A 20,101-nucleotide genomic window follows, 5' to 3' on the forward strand; every position below is an offset into this window, starting at 1 on the left:
ATTTGGAAGTGGATGCAACTTCATCACAAGGTCAAATTCGGGTCATGGCCAGAATTTCAGGCTCAAATGGCACTCCACAGTCACACATCCACACTCACCCTGATAAGGAGGCCTGATGCCCTTCTCCATTACAGCTGGTTCAACTGTTGGAAATAGTCACTGAAAATGGACACTTAATTCTACTGCTGTTCTTTTGCTTTTTATTTCAAGAAAGTGTTTAAGTGTGTGCATTTCAATGCTAGAAGAAATCTTCCTCTCATTTAAACTCTTGAGTAAGACAAGGTATAAAGCTTGGCCCTTTTACCACCGAGATCATGTAAGAGCTTCAGTCCATATACACAGAGGAAAACAGTTAAGCAAATGCTTTACAGCTGTGCTGAACTGTGATGATTTTCTTAACTGTGGCTACAAGGAATAACTACTTGTAATTATCTGTAAAAACAATTTTTGTGGGTTTCTTCTTTATATTTACTTTGTTTAAATTATATTCACATGTGCCCTCTGGAGTAAATATGCTGAAGTCAATGAAACATCACCAGTTGAAACAATATTTGAATCGTGCTTATGTTTGGCCAATTATAAACAAAACTGAATGCAATTATGCAAGCTTAATCATATCAAGACCCTTGCTCTTCCAGCACAAATGGGCAGTGGGGGCCCACCTATGAATGCTGTCAGCAAGCCTAAAAATGAGGTGTCTCCTGACAGGCTTTGTAGACATTCTCTTTGGAAACTCCAGGTTAGTACTGATGCCTGTGGAGAAGCTTTCTCATGCTATGTCTCAAAAAATGTGCACTAAATGTACAGGGCTCCTTTCCACTCCTGTAAGCCTGTTTCTCTCACTTGTGTGTAGCTTACATCTCCAGTGCTGGATCTGCTTCAGCTCCCATAATGATTAGGAAGAGTCGGTGCCATTCTTATCTGATTGTCTCTAATTAAGAGAGCAAAGTTTGAATGCAGAAGTAATCTGTAATTGTGCAATGCAATATTCACAAGAAAAATGAGAGACTGCCAAGATCTAATTATTTGCCATCACTGGAGCATTGCTACTCTCAGTAGACACCAATGTGCAAAAGTACTTAGCTCTAGCCTCACTTCATGTGTGTGGGAGTGTGCACGCTGCTGAGCAGCCTTTTGTTGCTTTATGGTAGATCTTTAGAGTACTTAGAGTTAATTGGTTGGCTGTGAGCAATTTTAATAGTTTTAATAATGAAATCAGCAATATGCAGAAGAGAAAACTCAGCAAAAGGATGTATAAGTACATGCAGATTATTATATTCTTTCCTTTATGCCTGTACTTCAAGATTGGAACTCTGGATGCATTTCCATGGTGGACTAGAAAAAAGACTAAATGGTGTATATATATATCCATATCCATGTGACCACAGGTCTCAAAACATAGAAGGCAAGAAAGAAGGAAAACAGCTATATCTGGGGGAAAACTGCCTAAAATATATGCAATGTCAACATTTTCATTGTAAAACCCCACAAACATAGAAGCCCACTAAGAACCAGCTTTGCAAACAAATCCTTCAACAAAAACTCACATTTGAAATTCAGCTGTTACACTGTTGAGCTCGTAAACAACAACAAAACATCAATATGATAGAAAGAAAAGTTCAGCTAGTCAGGAGTGTTGCACTGCTGGTATGCAAAGAAGCTCATGCAGGTCTTCAAAGCCCTTCTGTCTCAATCTCATTGCTCCTCTCCACCCAAACCCAGCATCATCTGAAGGTAAGGTTGGAGGATATTTTTTATGGATAATCATATGATAACGGAAAACAGGCACTGAATAAGTTTGAGTAATAGTTTCTTATACAGCATATTGAAAACAGTCCAATATCTGAAAACTTTTGTAACTAGGCAGGCCACCAGTGATTTCACTGCCCAATAATCCATCTGAAAAATCCATCATTTCCATGTGATAATATCTGCTGTGTAAACCAGGAACAGGAAACCATTATAAACTTGTGTATAATTTGCCCCAATCTTGGAGGGCTGGCTGCACTGCAGATGCTTTCATGTGAGATGCAAAGCCAGTGATGTTCCCCAATCATGTTCTTGATGTCTCCAGATCAACCTTCACAAAATTCTGACAACTGAAAAAAGGACACAGTAAAGGCTGACCCCAAAGCACAAAATGGTAGCATTCAATTAGCAAGCAAACCCCTCCCCCCGTCTCCCCAGCTTTAAACTCTAGCAGCAGTGTACCTACGGCTTCATAATCTGCCAGCTCCAGCCTAGCTTTGTTCTGCATGGTCCGTTTGCAAAGATAAATGGCTGAAGGGAGAAACAGAATGAAAAACAATTACAGACAGATTATTAGAACTAGATCTTTAAAGAGCAGAGGGTGGTCCATGCACTGTTCATTTTCTTCAGCAAGCAAAATGAGACAAGGAACGAGAGGGCTGAATACCCACTTGACATCACCCTCTAGTAATCTCAGAGGCCTTAAACATCTGGGACACCTCATTTAGAAGTGCTGAGAGTGGATGCCAGGATCTAACAAGATGTCTGAGAAAGGGACAATTGCTTCTGGGGCTGGTAAAAGATTTAACATTAGCAACCTGTTCTGTACTTTGGGAATATGCCTGCCAAAGCAAGCAGCCCTGCACTTCTTTTCCCCTTATTTTTTAGTTTTTTTTAGAAGGCAAAAAAAAAAAAAGGTAATCGAAATTCAGGATATTGATGTGAAAACAGACCTACAGAATACAGGCCAGATCTCCAGATCTTAAAGTTATGATCTGAGCATTCTTTCATGTGCTCCATCCACTTCTCTACACAATTCAAATGCTTAAGAAAAGCCTTCTCACATTTCACCCTAGGGAGACTGCTGAAACTGATGTGGTTTGGGATTCTGAGGGACAAGCTGAGTCCGGCGCACAACACCAAACCAGCCCCAGGCTGTCTTTGGGAAAAGCCTCTGCTGGACCTGCTAGCTCACCTCATTTCCATTACAAGTTGAAACACAAGGTTCCCAGCACACCATGGGTATACAGTCAGGTCTGAACTACATAACAGATGTCTAGTGCTCTCATTTCTGGATGAATTTTATAGCTTCCTTGTGTTCTGCCCTCTCTCATGCTGCAGGGCCTGGTACTTACTGTCAGACAGTGTAGCAAACTGGAGCGGGGCAGAAGGCAAAGCATCATCTACAGAAAACTGCCATAAATCTTTTTTTTCAGAAAATGTCAGATTTTCTTTGAAAACCACAGGCTTTTTGGTTTGCTGGTAGACACAATTGTCTGACACCTTCCTGGGAAACTTTGATGGGAATCCTATACTTCTATAGAAAATGTATGAAAACACACAGTGCTACCCATGTAATTCTATTCTGTTCTGTTCCTAGAATTCCAGCACTCATATAATGAGTGAACATCATGCATGTAACCAGAGCTGAGCAGTTCATGCATATTTATACATCTCAAGGGCAGTTTCCTCTGTAAGCCATTTACAACACCAAATAAAGTAAGAGTACTTTCTCAGGCTAGGCAGTGACCTGTCAGCAAGTTAGTTCCTGTCCTGTGAGTGGATCCATGCAAATAAATAAAATATAAAAAAGTATGAAGTGCTGCTGGGATTTCAGTTTTGTTTGGGTCTACTGCTAGTTTGGGATTAATTCTTGGGAAGACTCCATCTGTACAGACCTCTGATATGCAGGCTGATTATAAGCATATGTTAGAGATTTTTGGGACAGATGAAAATCTGTGAATTCAGGGCTCAGAGTTAATGCAGTTGCAGCTTGTCCAGCAGCAGGCCAGCTCATACAGAGCTTTATTTTGAGGTGTTCTGCTCCACTCAGTGCCCTTCCAGCACAATAATCTCACTACAAAACTAGTAAATTACCAGGTACTACAGGAAAAATCAGAACTTCCCTTGTCAGATTGTTAGTCTGATATTTACAGAATATGTATGTGGCACCATTCAGACAGTTACATATGGTGGCTGTAAAATCTGGAAACAATTTTGTATATAGGTAAGCAACATCATGTTTTCTCCTAAGCAGTTCCCTCACTGGCATAAACACATACATCTGTGATGGCTTCCCTGCAGATGACAACTGCAAATGAACTATCACATGACAGACACCATTGCAGGCTATTTCTCCACCCCAGCAAATGATTTCCAGAATCCATAATGATGAGTAATTATTGCTTGGAAAAGAAAACAACAACAATTAAATGATTACTCAGGAAGGAGTTTTAAACTGATCATAGATTATGAGACAGTTCAAAAGAAGGACTTCCAGAAGCTCCTGTTTTATGAGCGCACACATGGATTCACTTCCTCTTCCAATGCCACACCAGGATGCAACAATTGATTTTATCATTTAACTGTGAAAGAATTGCAGCTCTGGAAGAGACAGCAATATTGCATGCAGACAGCTAAAGATAACAGTGCTGACATTTTTTCTTTAGGTATTATTGCCGTCTACAGGCACACACATGTTTAACACACCGTGTTGCACTTTATGAGCTCATAAACTATGCTTAGTCCTCTCTTTTTTTACCAGCTATCAAGTAGTAATCTTAAAAAAAATGGAAAAAGTAAATCTGATGTCATATATCAGAGAACTTTAACTATGGGTTGCCATCAGTTATAGGCTGGTTTATTGATCAGCCAGATGAGTGCCCAGGTGAGGTAACTTTTTATTGATCAACATATCAGTTTCAGCTACAGATCAGAGTATGTTCTCCCACAAAAGTAATATTGGTAGTAGGTAAGATTCCCAAGGAGCAGTATTCTATGTGTCATAAATCCTGCTGAAACAAACGCAACTATGGGAGAGTGAAGGTAATGGTAGGCAAAACCCTGGCACCACTAAACACAATGGCCACAGCTCCATGGGCTTAGCTATCCTGGGATTTCTTTTCGTGCGCATATCTGCCTCTGGTGCTGCAGTCTGACAAGAGATTCTGCTGGTGAAGTGTTAGGATGGTCAACAGTAATTATTTTAAGCATCATTTGTTTCCATCACAAACATTCTGTACTAACTTTTTACAATGAAATGATAAACTCTCACCATAATCTGTGTTTTCTGGTTCCCAGCAGTTTGAAGGCCAGAAGTATGGTGCCTAAGAGATAAAAAACAATTCAGATGGAGAAAAACATTACAAGGACAAGCACAAAGTCTATGGCCCAGTCTCTGTTTTCTAGTTCCCAGCAGTTTGAAGGCCAGAAGAACGGTGCCTAAGAGATGAAAAACAATTCAGATGGAGAAAAACATTACAAGGACAAGCACAAAGTCTATGAGAACAGTCTCTGTTCTCAGGGGAAATGCTACTACAGATGTCAGTAAAAGTGAGGATGCTTTTCCAGGAAGCTATCATCTTTAACTTTCCTCACTGCAGGTCAATACAGATGCTGTAATATTAGAATCTCTTGAGAAGGATGTCTAGGATCCTGATGGCATTTTAGACACTGCTTCCAGCTCATCTGAATGTGGACCTATTATCCTCTATCCTCAGAACCAGGAATTAACAGGTTTTTTTTTTTGCTGGGTTTGTTTTCTTTATTTGTTGTTTTTTGGGTTTGTTGTGTTTTTTTTCAGGAGCATGATAAACCTCATAATCTTTTATATAGGCAACACACCACTTGCTTTTCTGCAGCAGCTGCCAGTATAGTTGGCAGCCTACAAAACAATTTACTTTTTAAATATAACAGGTGGCAGAGGTTAAAACTCAGCTGATTAGAGTCATTCTGAAAGCAGAAGTCCTGCTAAGCCTGCTGCTTTTGTTTTCTATCCAGGTCTGCATATTGTACTTACATCAATTAATTAGAAGGCATTATTACATGTGGCTGCATTTCAGTCTTAACATGAACAAAAAATAATGTCCCTGTGATCACACAAATTGCAGAACACTGTTTTACATTACTGATGTAACAAATGGGTGTAGGGCATTACACAGACACCACTATCTGCACTAATATACAGTGAGAAAACATGAAGGGATCAAACAACACAGGGATTGATGCTGTTCACTGATATATAACTTATGAACTTGGTAAGATGCTGAGCTACTGTTGAAGAAGGGATGGATGTTGAGGTGGAAAGTGGCAAGAGGAGAGTAATGGAAAAGAAACATGATTCTATCAGGTTATTTTTGAAAAAATATTAAAAAAAAGGCTGAAGAGAACTGTTGTAGGAAATGACAACAGGCAAAGAATAAGCAAAAGTTGTAGGAACAGATAAGGGGAGAAAAAAAACCCTCAATAAGCCATCAAGACAATTTGATGCTGTGGTTCACACAGGCTTAAAATAAGGAAAATAAATTATATCGAATCTAGCTCCCAAGAGCTGCACAGGGCAACTTCTTACGGTGTCATTCTCTTAAAACAGAGAAAAAGCATAACTAGATGAACAATCAATATTACCAGTGCTTCTGTCAAGCATTAGGTGACAGGAGGAGCAGGACTTTCAGAAAAGCAAGGGAATTGTAATGAAAAATCTTAGTCTGAATGATGCCAGGCAACCAAAAAGTGAGGTGCGATAAGGAGAGGTCTGTGGTCTCCTGGGCTTCTTTGTTCATCGTACCATTGGTCTCTCTCATGACAGCACAATACCACATTAGCAGCAGGACAGTGAGCATGAGCAGCAGCAACATCAGATGCAAAAAAGAGAACAGGCTTTTCAACTAAAAAATGAAAGGGGGAAAAAAAAGTAAAGGAGAAAGGAGGATGACCAGGAGAGAGGTCACAGGAAAGATAAGGGAGCTGGCTGGGATCGTTGTAACACAAACTCTGCCAGCAGAATTAAGCAGCAAGTTTCCAGGTTTGAACTTACTGCTTCTTATACAATCTGCCTGAAAGGAGTTGTTGTGGACCAAGCACTCGGTTAGGTTGGAAGTTGACAGTAACAGATTTTGGACAATGCATGGAGCTCAAGTGTGGGATGCCTTTAAAATTCAATACATCTGGAGGCACAAGGACACTGAGAGATAGACACATCCCAGTTTAGGAGATTGCCAGGGTTACATATCCTTTGTGAAAGAGCCAAAGCCTGAAGCTGGCCCCTCCCACACCAATCCCTAACCAAGACAGAATAAAACATTTAATTTTCTGCTGTTCCAGAGCTTGACTGTCCAACTCCAAAGTTTTCAATAGTCCATTTTGCACAGGAGGGTGGCTACTGAGCTGTGCCAGGATTAAAACCTGAAAGCCATTTTCCTTCTCCTGGTTTAGTTCAAATCTATGCACAACAGCCTTGAAATCACACACCAGGAAATCACAGCACATATTTGTTCGTCTATGTAAAAACTGTGGGTCAGAAATTAGAAGATATAAACTCAATCCCTAGTTTCAGAGACATAATGGATGTGTAAGGATGAAGACTGGGTGATTTCAGCAGCATTACTTCAGGGACAGTAGAAGGGGCCACATGAGAGGCAGAGGGCTCACCAACCTGAAAACGATAGAAGGTGCCATCATCTTTCAGGGTAAGGACATGGTCTGAGATCGGAAAGACATAACCCTGTGCAGCAATAAGACTCCCCAGGTGTATTGCTTCTGCTGTGAATGAGAGAAAACAGCAGGGATGTGTCAGGAAGATTTGCACCACACACTCCTCTGCTTTCAGTGTCACCTAAGACTTGATCACAGTATCACCATATCAACAAGGTTGGAAGACACCTCAAAGATCATCGAGTCCAACCTGTCACCACAGACCTCATGACTAGACCATGGCACCAAGTGCCACGTCCAATCCCCTCTTGAACACCTCCAGGGATGGTGACTCCACCACCTCCCTGGGCAGCACATTCCAATGGCGAATGACTCTCTCGGAGAAGAACTTTCTCCTCACCTCGAGCCTAAACCTCCCCTGGCACAGCTTGAGACTGTGTCCCCTTGTTCTGGTGCTGGTTGCTAGAGAGAAGAGACCAACCCCTTCCTGGCTACAACCACCTTTCAGGTAGTTGTAGAGAGCAATGAGGTCACCCCTGAGCCTCCTTTTCTCTAGGCTAAACAACCCCAGCTTCCTCAGCCTCTCCTCATAGGGCTTGTGCTCAAAGCCTCTCACCAGCCTTGTCTGTACCCACACTGAATCCTTACACCTTCCAACCAAACTGTGCAAAGCAGGAGAGCAGAAATCAGCCATGAAATCCAGAAGAAACACTGCTCAAATGTTTAACCTGCTGGTTTTGTGGTTACAAAATGTCACATGTCAGGCCAGCCCTAGAGTCTGAAATTCAATTTAAAGCACATGATCCACCACAGGTGATAGCTGACAAGAATGTTCCATCAGTGAACTCCCCTCGCCTCTACTAAATCCAACAAACACCTGCAACCCCGGGTCATTAGCAGAATGTTTATTCAGAAAGACAAATCCTGGCACTGCAGCACTGCTGCTCATTAGAGGAAATGGTGTGATGACAAAGGGAGAGTAGGTATCTTGGCACTGCCAGCATGACCTTCACCAGCACAGAGGAACATCTGCACTAGGTCTTCAACCCTTGCCAGCTGTTGAAAGCTGTAGCAACTTTCTCAGTTTTAAAATATGCATCGGCTGCTCCTGCTCCCCCAGGTAGATAATAAAACTATTGTCTGCAGCTGAAAGTCAAGATTCCAGACTCGACTGGACTCATGACAAGGAATGTGTGTATAGGGATGCTCTGGGTGAGACACACTGCCTCTGTCTCTCCTTTTGCATGTTGACAGTAGGCAACAGAAAAAAATATGTGAAGCAAGATGCTGGATTTTTCCCTTTTCCAGGAAAGGAAAAGAAGCTTCTGGACTTGCAGATCTTTACCTCTCCCTTTCCCAATAGTTCTTAGGTGTGCCAAAATTATTTTAGTTTCTCTGAAGAGTGAACTATTCGGACCATGCTCATGCACTGATCACTGTTTATCCATTTATCTATCTGCTGTGATAAATTAACAGCCATCCCTGATGGTGTCTAGGTCTCCTTGTCTTTTATATCCTGCCTGTCAGGGCTACCTTTCTCTAGACCTTTTCTCTCCACAGAGCTCTCCTTTCTTCACTTTTAGTGACAATGAAAACCTGTCACCGCATTTGCCTACTTAACCACACACATACACCAACTTTCTCTCAAAGTCTGAGAACAATCTTTAAATCAATCAGTCTTCTGTAGGTAGCAACAATTTCACAGGCTCCTACAAAAGTGCTTTCTGTGTGCTGCAGTGTAAGGCATTAGACTGAATTAAGATATTGATTCTTACCTCTTTCCCTCCTCCTTCACATCAATGCTTAAATCAACCTTGTTGTTTTACTGGCATTTCAGAGTGCAGCAAAACAGAATCTACTGTCTAATGGCACACAGGACATAGAGTAGCTGTTCACCCCCAGCTGTGGTCAGCTTACCTGGATCTTCAATGCTGAGGTTCTTCATAAGCCACTGCACAATATCAGTACCTTAAGAAGAAAAAAAGAAAGAAAAAGAAAAAAAAAAAAGAAGGTGGTTAAGGGGAAAAAAAAAGTTAATAAAAAGAGTAAATAAAACATTAAACACTATGACCAGCAGGTTTGAGAGAGCCCAAGAGAGAGAGAACATTGAGATAAATACAATAGAACCGACATGACTTTTATTCCATTTTCCTTTTTATCACCACTGAGGTTTCAAAATGTTTTTCCTCGTCGTGACACACTGTAATTATATAGCTATTGACAAGTACTAAGTCAGAAGATGTATCATCTGTGATAGGAGGCTTAACAGACTTCCAGTTAGATAACATAATGGTTCCATGTAATTTGTTCTTCCCAGTTGCTTCTGTCTCACCTCAATATACAGGGAGCTGTTTTTTCAAGCACTAGACAACAAAGACAGAATGAACATTTACTGGCACCTTGTACTCATAGAATCATAGAGTGGTAGGGGTTGGAAGGGGTCTGTGAGGATGATCTAGTCCAACCCCCTGCAAAAGCAGGTTCACCTACAGCAAGTTGCAGAGGAATGCATTCAGAGAGGTTTTGAATCTCTCCAGAGAAGTAAACTCCACAGCTTCTCTGGGCAGCCTGTTCCAGTTTTCTGGCATCCTCAAAGTAAAGAAGATTTTTGTCACGGTCAGACGGAACTTCCCGTGGTCTAGTCTGTGTCCATTGACCCTTTTTCTATTGCTAAGAACCACTGAAAAGAGCAAAAGCAGCAGCTGACCTTTGTCCCAGTCTGCCCTGAGGGTATCAATGCACCAGACACTAAAGGACCAATCTCACCAGCATGGCTTGACTGTCACTTTCCGCACCTCTCAACACCACCTAGGAGAGGTCTAATTTGCCACAACTCTATTTAGAAAATTATTCCAGATTTATTTTTTTCCCTGATATATGGAACTCTTCTTGAACTTCCCAGCCTAAGTTTATTAATATGCAACTTATATGCATTTGATAGCATACCTGAATTATTTAACATAAAGAATTAGTGTTCTCTTATTTCTAGAGAGCCCTGACACATTGCCTTCCTACCTCCAGTTCACTAAACCAACCAAACTCTTTCATTGTCCTCCTAAGATGGTGTCTCCCTCTACTATTCAGCAATTTTTCAAATTTAAGTTCCATTTCTTTGTACTGGCCAGTTCTGGTGAACTGCTTGAGCTGTTGCAGAACATCTAACCAATGCCTCTGGCAATGGTGCTAGCCCTTTCCTGTCTGTACTGAAAATAGCATGCCAAGTGAATACTAAAGCCACATCATTTTTTTGTGAATAGTAAATTTACACATAAAAAGATGTCTGAGCAGTCCAAAACTACCTGCTAGATGACAATACATTTAGTGAACAGTGCTAGCTAAATAACATGTGGGGAAAATATTGAGAGCCCTTAACTGTTGTTCCCTTTCACCTTTTAAAAACAAACAAAAAAATCACAGTATCACAGTATCACCAAGGTTGGAAGAGACCTCAAAGATCATCGAGTCCAACCTGTCACTACAGAACTCATGACTAGACCATGGCACCAAGTGCCATGTCCAATCCCCTCTTGAACACCTCCAGGGACCGTGACTCCACCACCTCCCTGGGCAGCCCATTCCAACGATGAATGACTCTCAATGAAGAACTTTCTCCTCACCTTGAGCCTAAACTTCCCCTGCACTGTGTCCCCTTGTTCTGGTGCTGGTTGCTAGAGAGAAAAGACCAACCCCTTCCTGGCTACAACCACCTTTCAGGTAGCTGTAGAGAGCAATGAGGTCACCCCTGAACCTCCTCTTCTCCAGGCTAAACAATCCCAGCTCCCTCAGCCTCTCCTCATAGGGCTTATCCTAAGATAGAACAAAACTTTTGAGGTTAGAAAAGTATTTCAAAAAGACTAAAACTAAAGTGGCTCCTGTATTGTTAGAAACAAAATAAAACTCATTAAAATGCCATCTTGATTGAAGCCATATCAGAATCTTTCTTGGCTTTTGGACTCATCCCACAAACTAGAAAGTCTAGTGTCTCCTGATTTTACTTTTCAATTACAGGCTTGCAGTGACCTCTGAGACATCTTACTGTCAAGTGACGTGAGATCTGAAAGTCATCTAGAGTAGTGCACTACTTTTCTCAAGGAGTTGAAGTGCATTCTGCATGATCCCTTTCCAGATATATGAAGGAATACTTAATGCAGGATGATGTGCCACTCCATTTTTATATAGAATGATCATGCCCCCAACACTAGGCCTCTTTTGAGGAATCTGTTCAATTTTCATGAAACTACAATGAAAAATGCAAATGCTAGTAACACTTGTAGCTGGTTCCACAGTCTTTTCCTCCTCTGGTATAAAGATTAAAGAGTAAAAAAAAAAAATAGGTTTAAAGGGTCAAGCAAACTGAAGGCTGTGAATAGAAGCAGAGCACTTGAGATCAGGGATTTTAATTTGCCTCTGTTAAAAACATGAAGTCATTCCTAAATGTTGCCAAGATCCTGGAAGATGTTATAGCTGTTCTCTAGTTGTCCTAAGGCAAATAGATTATCTTTCTGCTGAGTTTGCTGAACCATTATTTATCACCTGCCAAGACTGATTACTCACCCTCAGGACAATGACAAGTCTTTCCTTCCTCTGTTAATTACTGTCATCATTAATAGCCATGTCACTAATTAATATTCAATCATAATGAAAACCCTTTATTGCCAAGTCCTATAATACCTTTGATTTTTAGGGTTACCCTCAAACACAGGCTTCACCTATGCCTTTTTTATGCTCTTCCTCAAACAAGAAATTGATATTTATCCTTATAAGACATGGTGAAGACTCGAGTGAATCCTTCACAAGACTCTCCTTTGTCAGACCAAGAAACAGATTTCTTCACCAGTAAGTTTTCTAGAAAACACCATCTTAGTGTCTCCTGTAGGCCCTCACATAACTCACCTTCCCCAACAGACCTTTAAGGCTGATTTTCAGATTCCACATTTCACAAGCTCCTTCAGAAGATGCCTGGGAGGAACCTTTAACCCCGACACATTTCCACTAAACACTGGAAGAGCACTTGAGATCTTCTGCAAACAAATAGTTGGGGAATGACTGCCATCTCCTCTATAATCCTCTCCATACATCTACATTTCCTCAGAGTCAGTATGCTCAGTTCAAGGATAGTCAACAGACTGTGAACATCTATTTCCTCCTCACCTACAATTAAATAATTCTTTTTGCTTTAGGCTCTTCTTTGAAGCTGAAGTAGATCAAGTTGTTTAATGCCAACCGAACAGCTGTATTTCTACACGCAAACAGATTCACAACAATCATTTATCCAGCTACCTGGTTTAGAGACAGACTAGCAGATTTATATTTCTTGCTATTTTCTGTTCAGCCTCAGTGATCCCATAATAGTAGCTAGTGTTCTCAGAAGGCCATTGCCTGTCAGTGTGACAAATGAGTGGCCAGCCATGAAAAGATAAATTGGAAAAAAGTTCACAAGGTGTGAGACCATTGGCAAGATGCAGTTAATGAGGTGAGTCACCACCCCTGTGTATTTGATACCATTTCTACTCAACCTAGATCTTGTCCTATGTATTCCAGAAAATCCAAGCTTTACTGGGAAAATGTAGAGCTGTCCATAAGCAGATTTGTCCATCTTCCACATGCTGTGTGACATGGTAAAGACAGACAGAATGTACCATTTCTAGCAATCTGCTGCACAGAGTGAAGACTGTGCTGCTGGTTCTGGGCAAAGGAGCCAGGACCATCAAGGTCTGCATGTCATTCAGTGGCCTAGGCATGTCCCTGACAAGGAATACACCTGTACATAGACCACATATATGTATATGTAGCAGTTCGGGCTGGGTGCCCTTTGCTACAGGGGGTGCTTCCTGTTTCCAGAAGTCCAGCCCAGTGGGTGGGCACAGGAAACTAGGTATTTCCTACCATAATTCTCTGTGCCGCTATAAGATCCAGCGCGGGGTCTGGCACTTTCTCTTTCTTCCCTTGCTGCCACCTTGTAACTGGGGGAGATGCCACGGTGGGGATAGGCAGTCTCAGATCTGGCCAGCTGAGACTAGCCTAGCAGTGGGGGAAGGATGGGGGGGTGGGGAAGAAGGAGCCCTGAGAGTGTTGGGTGTACCCTCAAGTGGGGATGGGATGTTTCTGGGTCTGCTTTGGGATTTCTTTTGTCACTGCACTTCTGGCTTCTCTCTAAACATTCACTGCTTTCCATTTAAACTTTCCATCACTTTTGCAGTCCATTTGTCTGAGTCGTTATTTCTGCCCTTGGTGGCGAGGGGGTCTGCCTCAACCCCTCACAGTATACAAACAAAAAATACCAAAGCATTTCTGAAACTTCAGCAGCTATGTGCATCTTTGCACATCCTGATAAGACAAATGCCTTTTTTGCTGAGTGTCCTGAGATGGCAGAGCTGGCAAGCACTGATATGTGGAGATCTACAGCAATTTAACACAGGACACCTTGTGTTGCTCCACTGATCCTACCATCAATGGCCAAGGACTAGAGTCTGCCCTTTGTCATGGGAATTACTAAGCTAAATCCTCCTCACTGGGTTCCATCCAGAAACTACAGCAGATGAGGTGGGATGCTGTGGATCTCAGACTGTTCACAGCTGTGGTGAAGGCACATTATGCCCAGATACTGAATCTTGTCCCAGCATGTGGACAAGTTCCCCCTCCTTCAGGAGGAAGATAAAAGCCAAGGCATGAGCCAGGCCAGCATGCACCCAGCGCAAACACCAAATATGGGCAGAATTCTAGCTTCACACTTTCTATAGGCTGAAGCCAGTGCCCATTGGTCAAACCCAGCCTCGAGGAATCTATAAGTATCACCCCAGCTGGTAAACAAGTTGCCCCCTCTTTCACTTTGTCTCTGTGCTTGCTCGAGAGAGTAACTCTCGAGCCACAGCCTCTGCCATTGAGCTTATTGTTGTTAGCTTCTGTTCTACATGCATGCATACTGAAAGCCTCTGCATCGTGAGAAGCAGTTGGAGGATCATCTCCACAGAGGAGGACCTTCACTGAGCCCGAGGAGCCCAGCGTTGCCACAGCCAGTCGTACTGACCAGGAGAGCCCACCGTGCCACCAGAGGACTGGACCAACCCCCGAGGGTAAGACCTGCCCAGTTGCTGGGGAGAAGGGACTTGATTGAGACTGAGGCCACCTATGCCTAGCCCCGCCATAGCGGGAGAGGAGCCACCATGTGTGCTGCTCTGAGCCCTATAAATCTCGGGGAAGACCAAAGCATTGTTCGTGCCTATATTGCACTGAACCCGGGACCACTCCGAGCGTCCTGCTGTTCCTTTAAGCTCAGCAAACGAGAAGCCACCGCTTAACGCACCGGCAACCATCGCCCCACCCTGTCATGCCAGCCAACTCCCGAGGGCTGACTCTATGGACCGACCCCGACCAGGACCAATCCCTGTTGTCCAGAGGGAATTGGCCGAGTCCTGAAGGGAACCTGCTTCTGAGCTAAGCCCAGGTTCCGTTATTCCCTCTCCACTGCTGTGGAGAGAGGAGACAGTAACCCAACACCGCCATCCAACTCGACTAGGAACCAGTCCAGTGACAGTCATTTGCAGGACCCCCACTTTGCTACAAATACCAGCCATAGAGTATCTTCCACGTGCTTTCCATCCACTAGCACCCAGTTCAAAGCATCCGCGTCTAGCAGAGTAAGCACTGACGCATGGAAAGATTATAATACTGCTGTGAGCGGCCAGAAGCCACCTGCATCCCCCCGAGTCACCATCTAGTGGCCAAGCGGCAGAACTGCACCCTTTGTTGTATAAATATCATAGATAGTTCAATTAAGTTCTAATCATAACATTAAGCCACTTGTGGAATGTATTTCACGAACGTGCACTAGAACATGTATAGAAGTTGGTGATTCATTGGTTATTAATAGTTTTATAATTAATAAAAATATTTTCATAATTCATATTTCATATTAATAAATTTAATAACCTCTTCACCACAACAGCCTCACATTGCACTGACAAATACTAACACTGAAGAAACTGAGGGCTTAAAAAACCTAAAAATACTGTCTGATCATGTTATGAAAGAATTTGTCATATACATGTCCACAGGGAGAGACATAAGTTTGCTTGGTTAGCTCCCATCTTTTTCCAGGGTTGCTTAGCCTGGTGAAGAGGAGGCTCAGGGGAGACCTTATTGCTGTCTACAACTACCTGAAAGGAGGTTGTAGCCAGGTGGGGGATTGGTCTCTTCTCCCAGGCAACTAGTGGGAGAATGAGAGGACATAGCCTCAAGCTAGGCCAGGGAAGTATAGGCTCAAGGTGAGGAGAAAGTTCTTTACAGAGTGATTGGCCAGTGGATTGTGCTGCCCAGGGAGGTGGTGGAGTCACCGGCCCTGAAGGTGTTAAAAAAAAAGATTGAATGTGGCACTTGGAGCCATGAGTTAATTGTCAGGTAGTGTTAGGTGATAGGTTGGACTTGACGATCTCTGAGGTCTTTTTCAACCTGGCTGATTCTGTGATTCTGTGTTTCTTTAAACCCAAACAAAGAGAAACCTACAAACACACAAAAGCCCCAACTTTTTGCAGAGTAGGTTTGTTGGGATTTTTGTTTGCTTGTTTGTTTTTATTTGTATGTATTTCTAGCTTCTTCCTAGACCTTGTCTACACACTCCATGACACACTTTATGGGCAAACAAGCTACATGCATAGCCTCTGCTGTCAGTCACCTCCAAACTCAAGATCCACACAGTCTTTTGAAGTGAGGGTGGAAACATGTCCTCCTTCCTGTCACTTCGTTCTTGAAAAAAAGATGAACCCACTTTAGCACCAAATTTTTCCAAATAATTTGCTCCTGAACTCACACTGATCTTTAAATATTTCTATCAGAAAAGCAAGACTGAAAAAAAAATAATCACAAGCAGTCAAAATGACACAAGAATACATGCATATGTGTATGAGCAGCCACTCGAGCTGCATTTTACCCTGCCAGTCACGGCAACCACACTATTAAATGGAATAAATGGCACTGAGTCCGTGGTAAATCTAAGACACAAAGGTGAATTAATTATCCACATTACTATTACTGATCTCATGAAAAGAAATACATTAACATCACCCAAAATAAAGGGCAAAACAATTTCATACATAATTTCTCAAGGCCTCCAGCGCTCCATTGCTACTATCTTTCTTACGCAGAACTCCCTACTGACTCCCACAGTGGTTTCAGCTAGGTGGGAAGCTTAGGCTCCTGCTCATGGTAGGGATTTAATGCTGGCTTTTACAGAAGGGGGAAAAAAAAAGAAGAAGAAATAAATATCTAGGTCTCTCTCCAGTATTCTGTTGCAAATATTGGGAAAGCACTTCACAGAATTTGCCTACAATAAGCACATAAATAAATATCGATACGAACTAAAAGAAAACCTCAGCAGTTGACTCAGAAAACGTGGTAATTGCAGCTCTCCTCCATCAGCATGTGGTAATTGCACCACTCAGTGTCAGCAAGGAGCATCATCAAAGCTACAATAGCTGAGAGCGACTAGCAGTAGCAATATTCCTTTATGTTAGCTTCGCTTTAAATCTGGTTTGTGAATTATTAACAATCATTAACAGCAGGAGTGTTACCCCTTTTTGAGCAAAGCAGACAAACTTTCTAGGAAGTCTTTTTGCTCATCCTAACTTTTGAGTCCTTGAATTTGTAACTCACTTAAATTGTAGTAAAAATTTTGAGAACACAATACTTTGTGTGAAACAACAAAGAATGGTTGGTGGGAAGATGGAAAATGGCACCCGGAGCTGAGCTGTGCATGAACATTCCAGATGATAAAACAATGACAAGGACACAATATTTGTATATTGAATGGGTTTAAAATCTCATATCCTCTGCCTTTTCCTGAGAACGGTGTGAGGTTTTTACCACAGTGTTTTGGCTGTTATTACATTCCAACCATTTCTTCATCCTCCCTCTATCTCCTTTACTGTTATCTACAGGAAGCTGTTCAGTATGTTTGCCCACTTACACGAAATGCTGGTATTTCAGAGATGGTTCCCATATAAATACAGATCATTGGGATTTGTGTGTTGTGAACTTAGGAAGCACTCTGTACTTCTCTTGCCTGAGTGCTCATATCTGTGTAAACAAAACCATATGAGAAGCTGATCACAGATTTATCAAAAACTTATTAAAATTAACAACTCTGATGTTTGACTCATGCACTTTCTTGCCTCTGACACCAGGTCATGAAGCAAAATTAACAGCAAGTCTATTAATAAATTCTTTCTCAAAAGGGAGTCAAGACCCAGACTGATGGCTGCACTGCAAGGTGTTGATAGACACTTGTGCTGTCAGGAGAGTGACAGAAGATAACCTTCTAGGGAGAGGGAAAATGTCACAGGCTCCTCTAGCCATGGTGGGGAAGGAAGAATCAGCTCAGGGACCAGGCAGAGGGAAACACACCAACATCCCAGAGCTGGTTATGGGATCTAACTAGGAAATGAACAGGAATTTCTAGCAGCTGAGTGCTAAATACAGTTTGAAATTACTTGCAAAGTAATGGGCTGCAAATTCCCAATTTAGTCATCAGTACTGAGGTGTGCATTTGATCCTTTTCTCCAATATGTGTTTTATACATAACACACAATCTTTCCTGCCTGCATTTTAAATATAGATGGATATAAAAAATGAAAGATGGAGATTTGGATTTGCAAAACCCAAATTATTTGTGTAATTTTCATCCTGTTAATAGCTCCTTCTTCTGACCTGCCATTTGAAGGATCTTTTGCCCTCTCATCATATTGGCCAGGCTACGATAGCACATGTGCCCTTCATGACTCAGGTCTGTGGAGGGAGATTTTCACTAGGCAGTAATCAATAAGCCATCAGAGGTGACAGCACAGGGCTCTGTGTGGTCTAATTTACTCAGGTAACAAAGATAAATTAGATGGTATGATCTCTGAGAGAACACAGCCAGACTGCCTTCATTACAATGCTACCCATCTAAAAATAGTTCAGGTAGCTTTACAAGGCATGAAAACAAGTAACAGAAGCCATACACAAAGACAAGCTCCTGGCTAGCTGTACCCTCCCATCAATAACACTTGAAAGCAGGCAGCCAAAGCTGAGAAGGAGAAGGAGGCCACTAGTCCAGAGCCCTGGATTTAAAATAATTGTTCTTCAGTGGTATTAGTAAGGCTGACTTAGCAAACCTCTTAATGGTTGTACAGTTAATCCCAGTGAAAGAGGTCTGTCAGGACAGCTTAAATCAGGTCCTCATCTGGGGAAAAAAAACAATGACAACACACAAAACAGTACCAGCAAAAGATCTTTTTCCAGTCTTCTTGCAGCAATATAAAGTGCTTGGTGCTATGCCAAGCTCAGCCCTTGCACACACCATTCAGCACCTTTAACTCCTCACGCACCACCGCTCCCTTCCAACCAAATCCAGCCTAAGATTCTACAATTCACTCATGCTGAGAGATGCCAAGCAGTGATCTGACTGCAGGAGCATCCACACTGATTTGTTTGTGCTAGGCACTCCTCACCTGCCTTGGAAAACCTGGCTGCTGTTGGGTCTGTGCTATCTACAGACTGACCTAGCATTAATAAATGTGTGATAGTCCCCAGCATACATGCATACCCTACAGAATCCAAGATATACATCAACCACAGTGCAATCCCCCATGCTGCTACTCCACTTGGCTAAAACTTGGCCTGCTCTAAATCAGACATACTACTGTATTAAAATCTTGTCTTCTCCTGTAATGCAGCTCTGCACAAACTGCTGTTACTCCTAGTACAAGAGGAAGCTGCAAAACTACAAAGCACCTTAACAATTCCACACATTGCTAAATTCAAACCTGCAACTCTTCTTCCTGTAACACCCACAGAAGATGAGCACATTGCCTTCAAAGCCATTATAGAAGTATACATGAGGCAGGAAAATTGTGTGCTACAGTCCCAGCTTCTCAGCAGCAAGTGACATCATTTCACAGTAGCATAAGAAGTTACCTCTTTTTACACATTGCTAAGACCTGCAGATGTCTCAAGAATGTACCTTTGCACCTACCATTGATCACAAATGTACAGCTGCTCTTCAGGCATCTCTGCCTTTGCATTGCTCTGACTACTGAAGTGGTTTGTATAGCCTAGCAGTTTGGCTCCTTGCCATAGAGCAGTATTTAGATACTGCTCCTCACACTACCAAAATGATTCAGCAACAAAACAGCAAGGGAAGCAACTCCGAACACTGCTGGAATTGGGGCTTTTGAAGATTCCTGTGTCAGACCGTGTTAGGGCTGAAACATTATTTACTGCTCTGCAATTCATGTGCACAGCCTTTAAATCAAAGGAAATCTTCCTGTCATTTCAACAGCAATCACTTCTGTACTTCTAATAGCAAATTTTCTTTTCCAGGAAAGAAGATGATCAATAAAATGTAGAAGGTGACTGGTGTGTTTCAGCATGTAACTGTCAGGTCACTTCACACTGCATCCTCATTCATGAAACAGGTCTCAAAGGCTGTCACATCAAGGTCCTCCTTGCCCTCACCAGTGTTATAACAGTTTCCCTGCAAAGGTGTAAATATCACCAATTGGTGTGAGACAGTAAATGCTATGAAAGCTGAAGTATTTTAATGGTTTTGGCATGATGTTTATTTACGAGATCCGACCCTGCAAGTCCTCACCTATGCAGACTTCCTATAAATTTCCAAGGTAATTCAGTTTCCAGAAGCACTCATTTTTTAAACTACAAGATTACA

General features: G+C 42.2%; 1 protein-coding gene across 3 annotated transcripts in view; it reads right to left on the reverse strand.

Moving 5' to 3' along the window:
* Positions 1–20,101, reverse strand: part of RGS6 (regulator of G protein signaling 6) — a 287,350-nt gene that overhangs the window by 69,074 nt on the left and 198,175 nt on the right. For all 3 annotated transcript variants that reach the window (XM_054161559.1, XM_054161561.1, XM_054161560.1), the window contains exons 4-7: positions 9,319–9,369; positions 7,403–7,509; positions 5,024–5,075; positions 2,216–2,280 (exon numbers count right to left, since the gene is read on the reverse strand). In XM_054161559.1, the coding sequence (XP_054017534.1) occupies positions 2,216–2,280; positions 5,024–5,075; positions 7,403–7,509; positions 9,319–9,369 (275 nt within the window). The remainder of the gene's footprint in view (positions 1–2,215; positions 2,281–5,023; positions 5,076–7,402; positions 7,510–9,318; positions 9,370–20,101) is intronic.

Source organism: Dryobates pubescens, chromosome 5, assembly GCF_014839835.1.
Source record: "Dryobates pubescens isolate bDryPub1 chromosome 5, bDryPub1.pri, whole genome shotgun sequence".
NCBI classification, from domain to species: Eukaryota; Metazoa; Chordata; class Aves; order Piciformes; family Picidae; genus Dryobates; species Dryobates pubescens.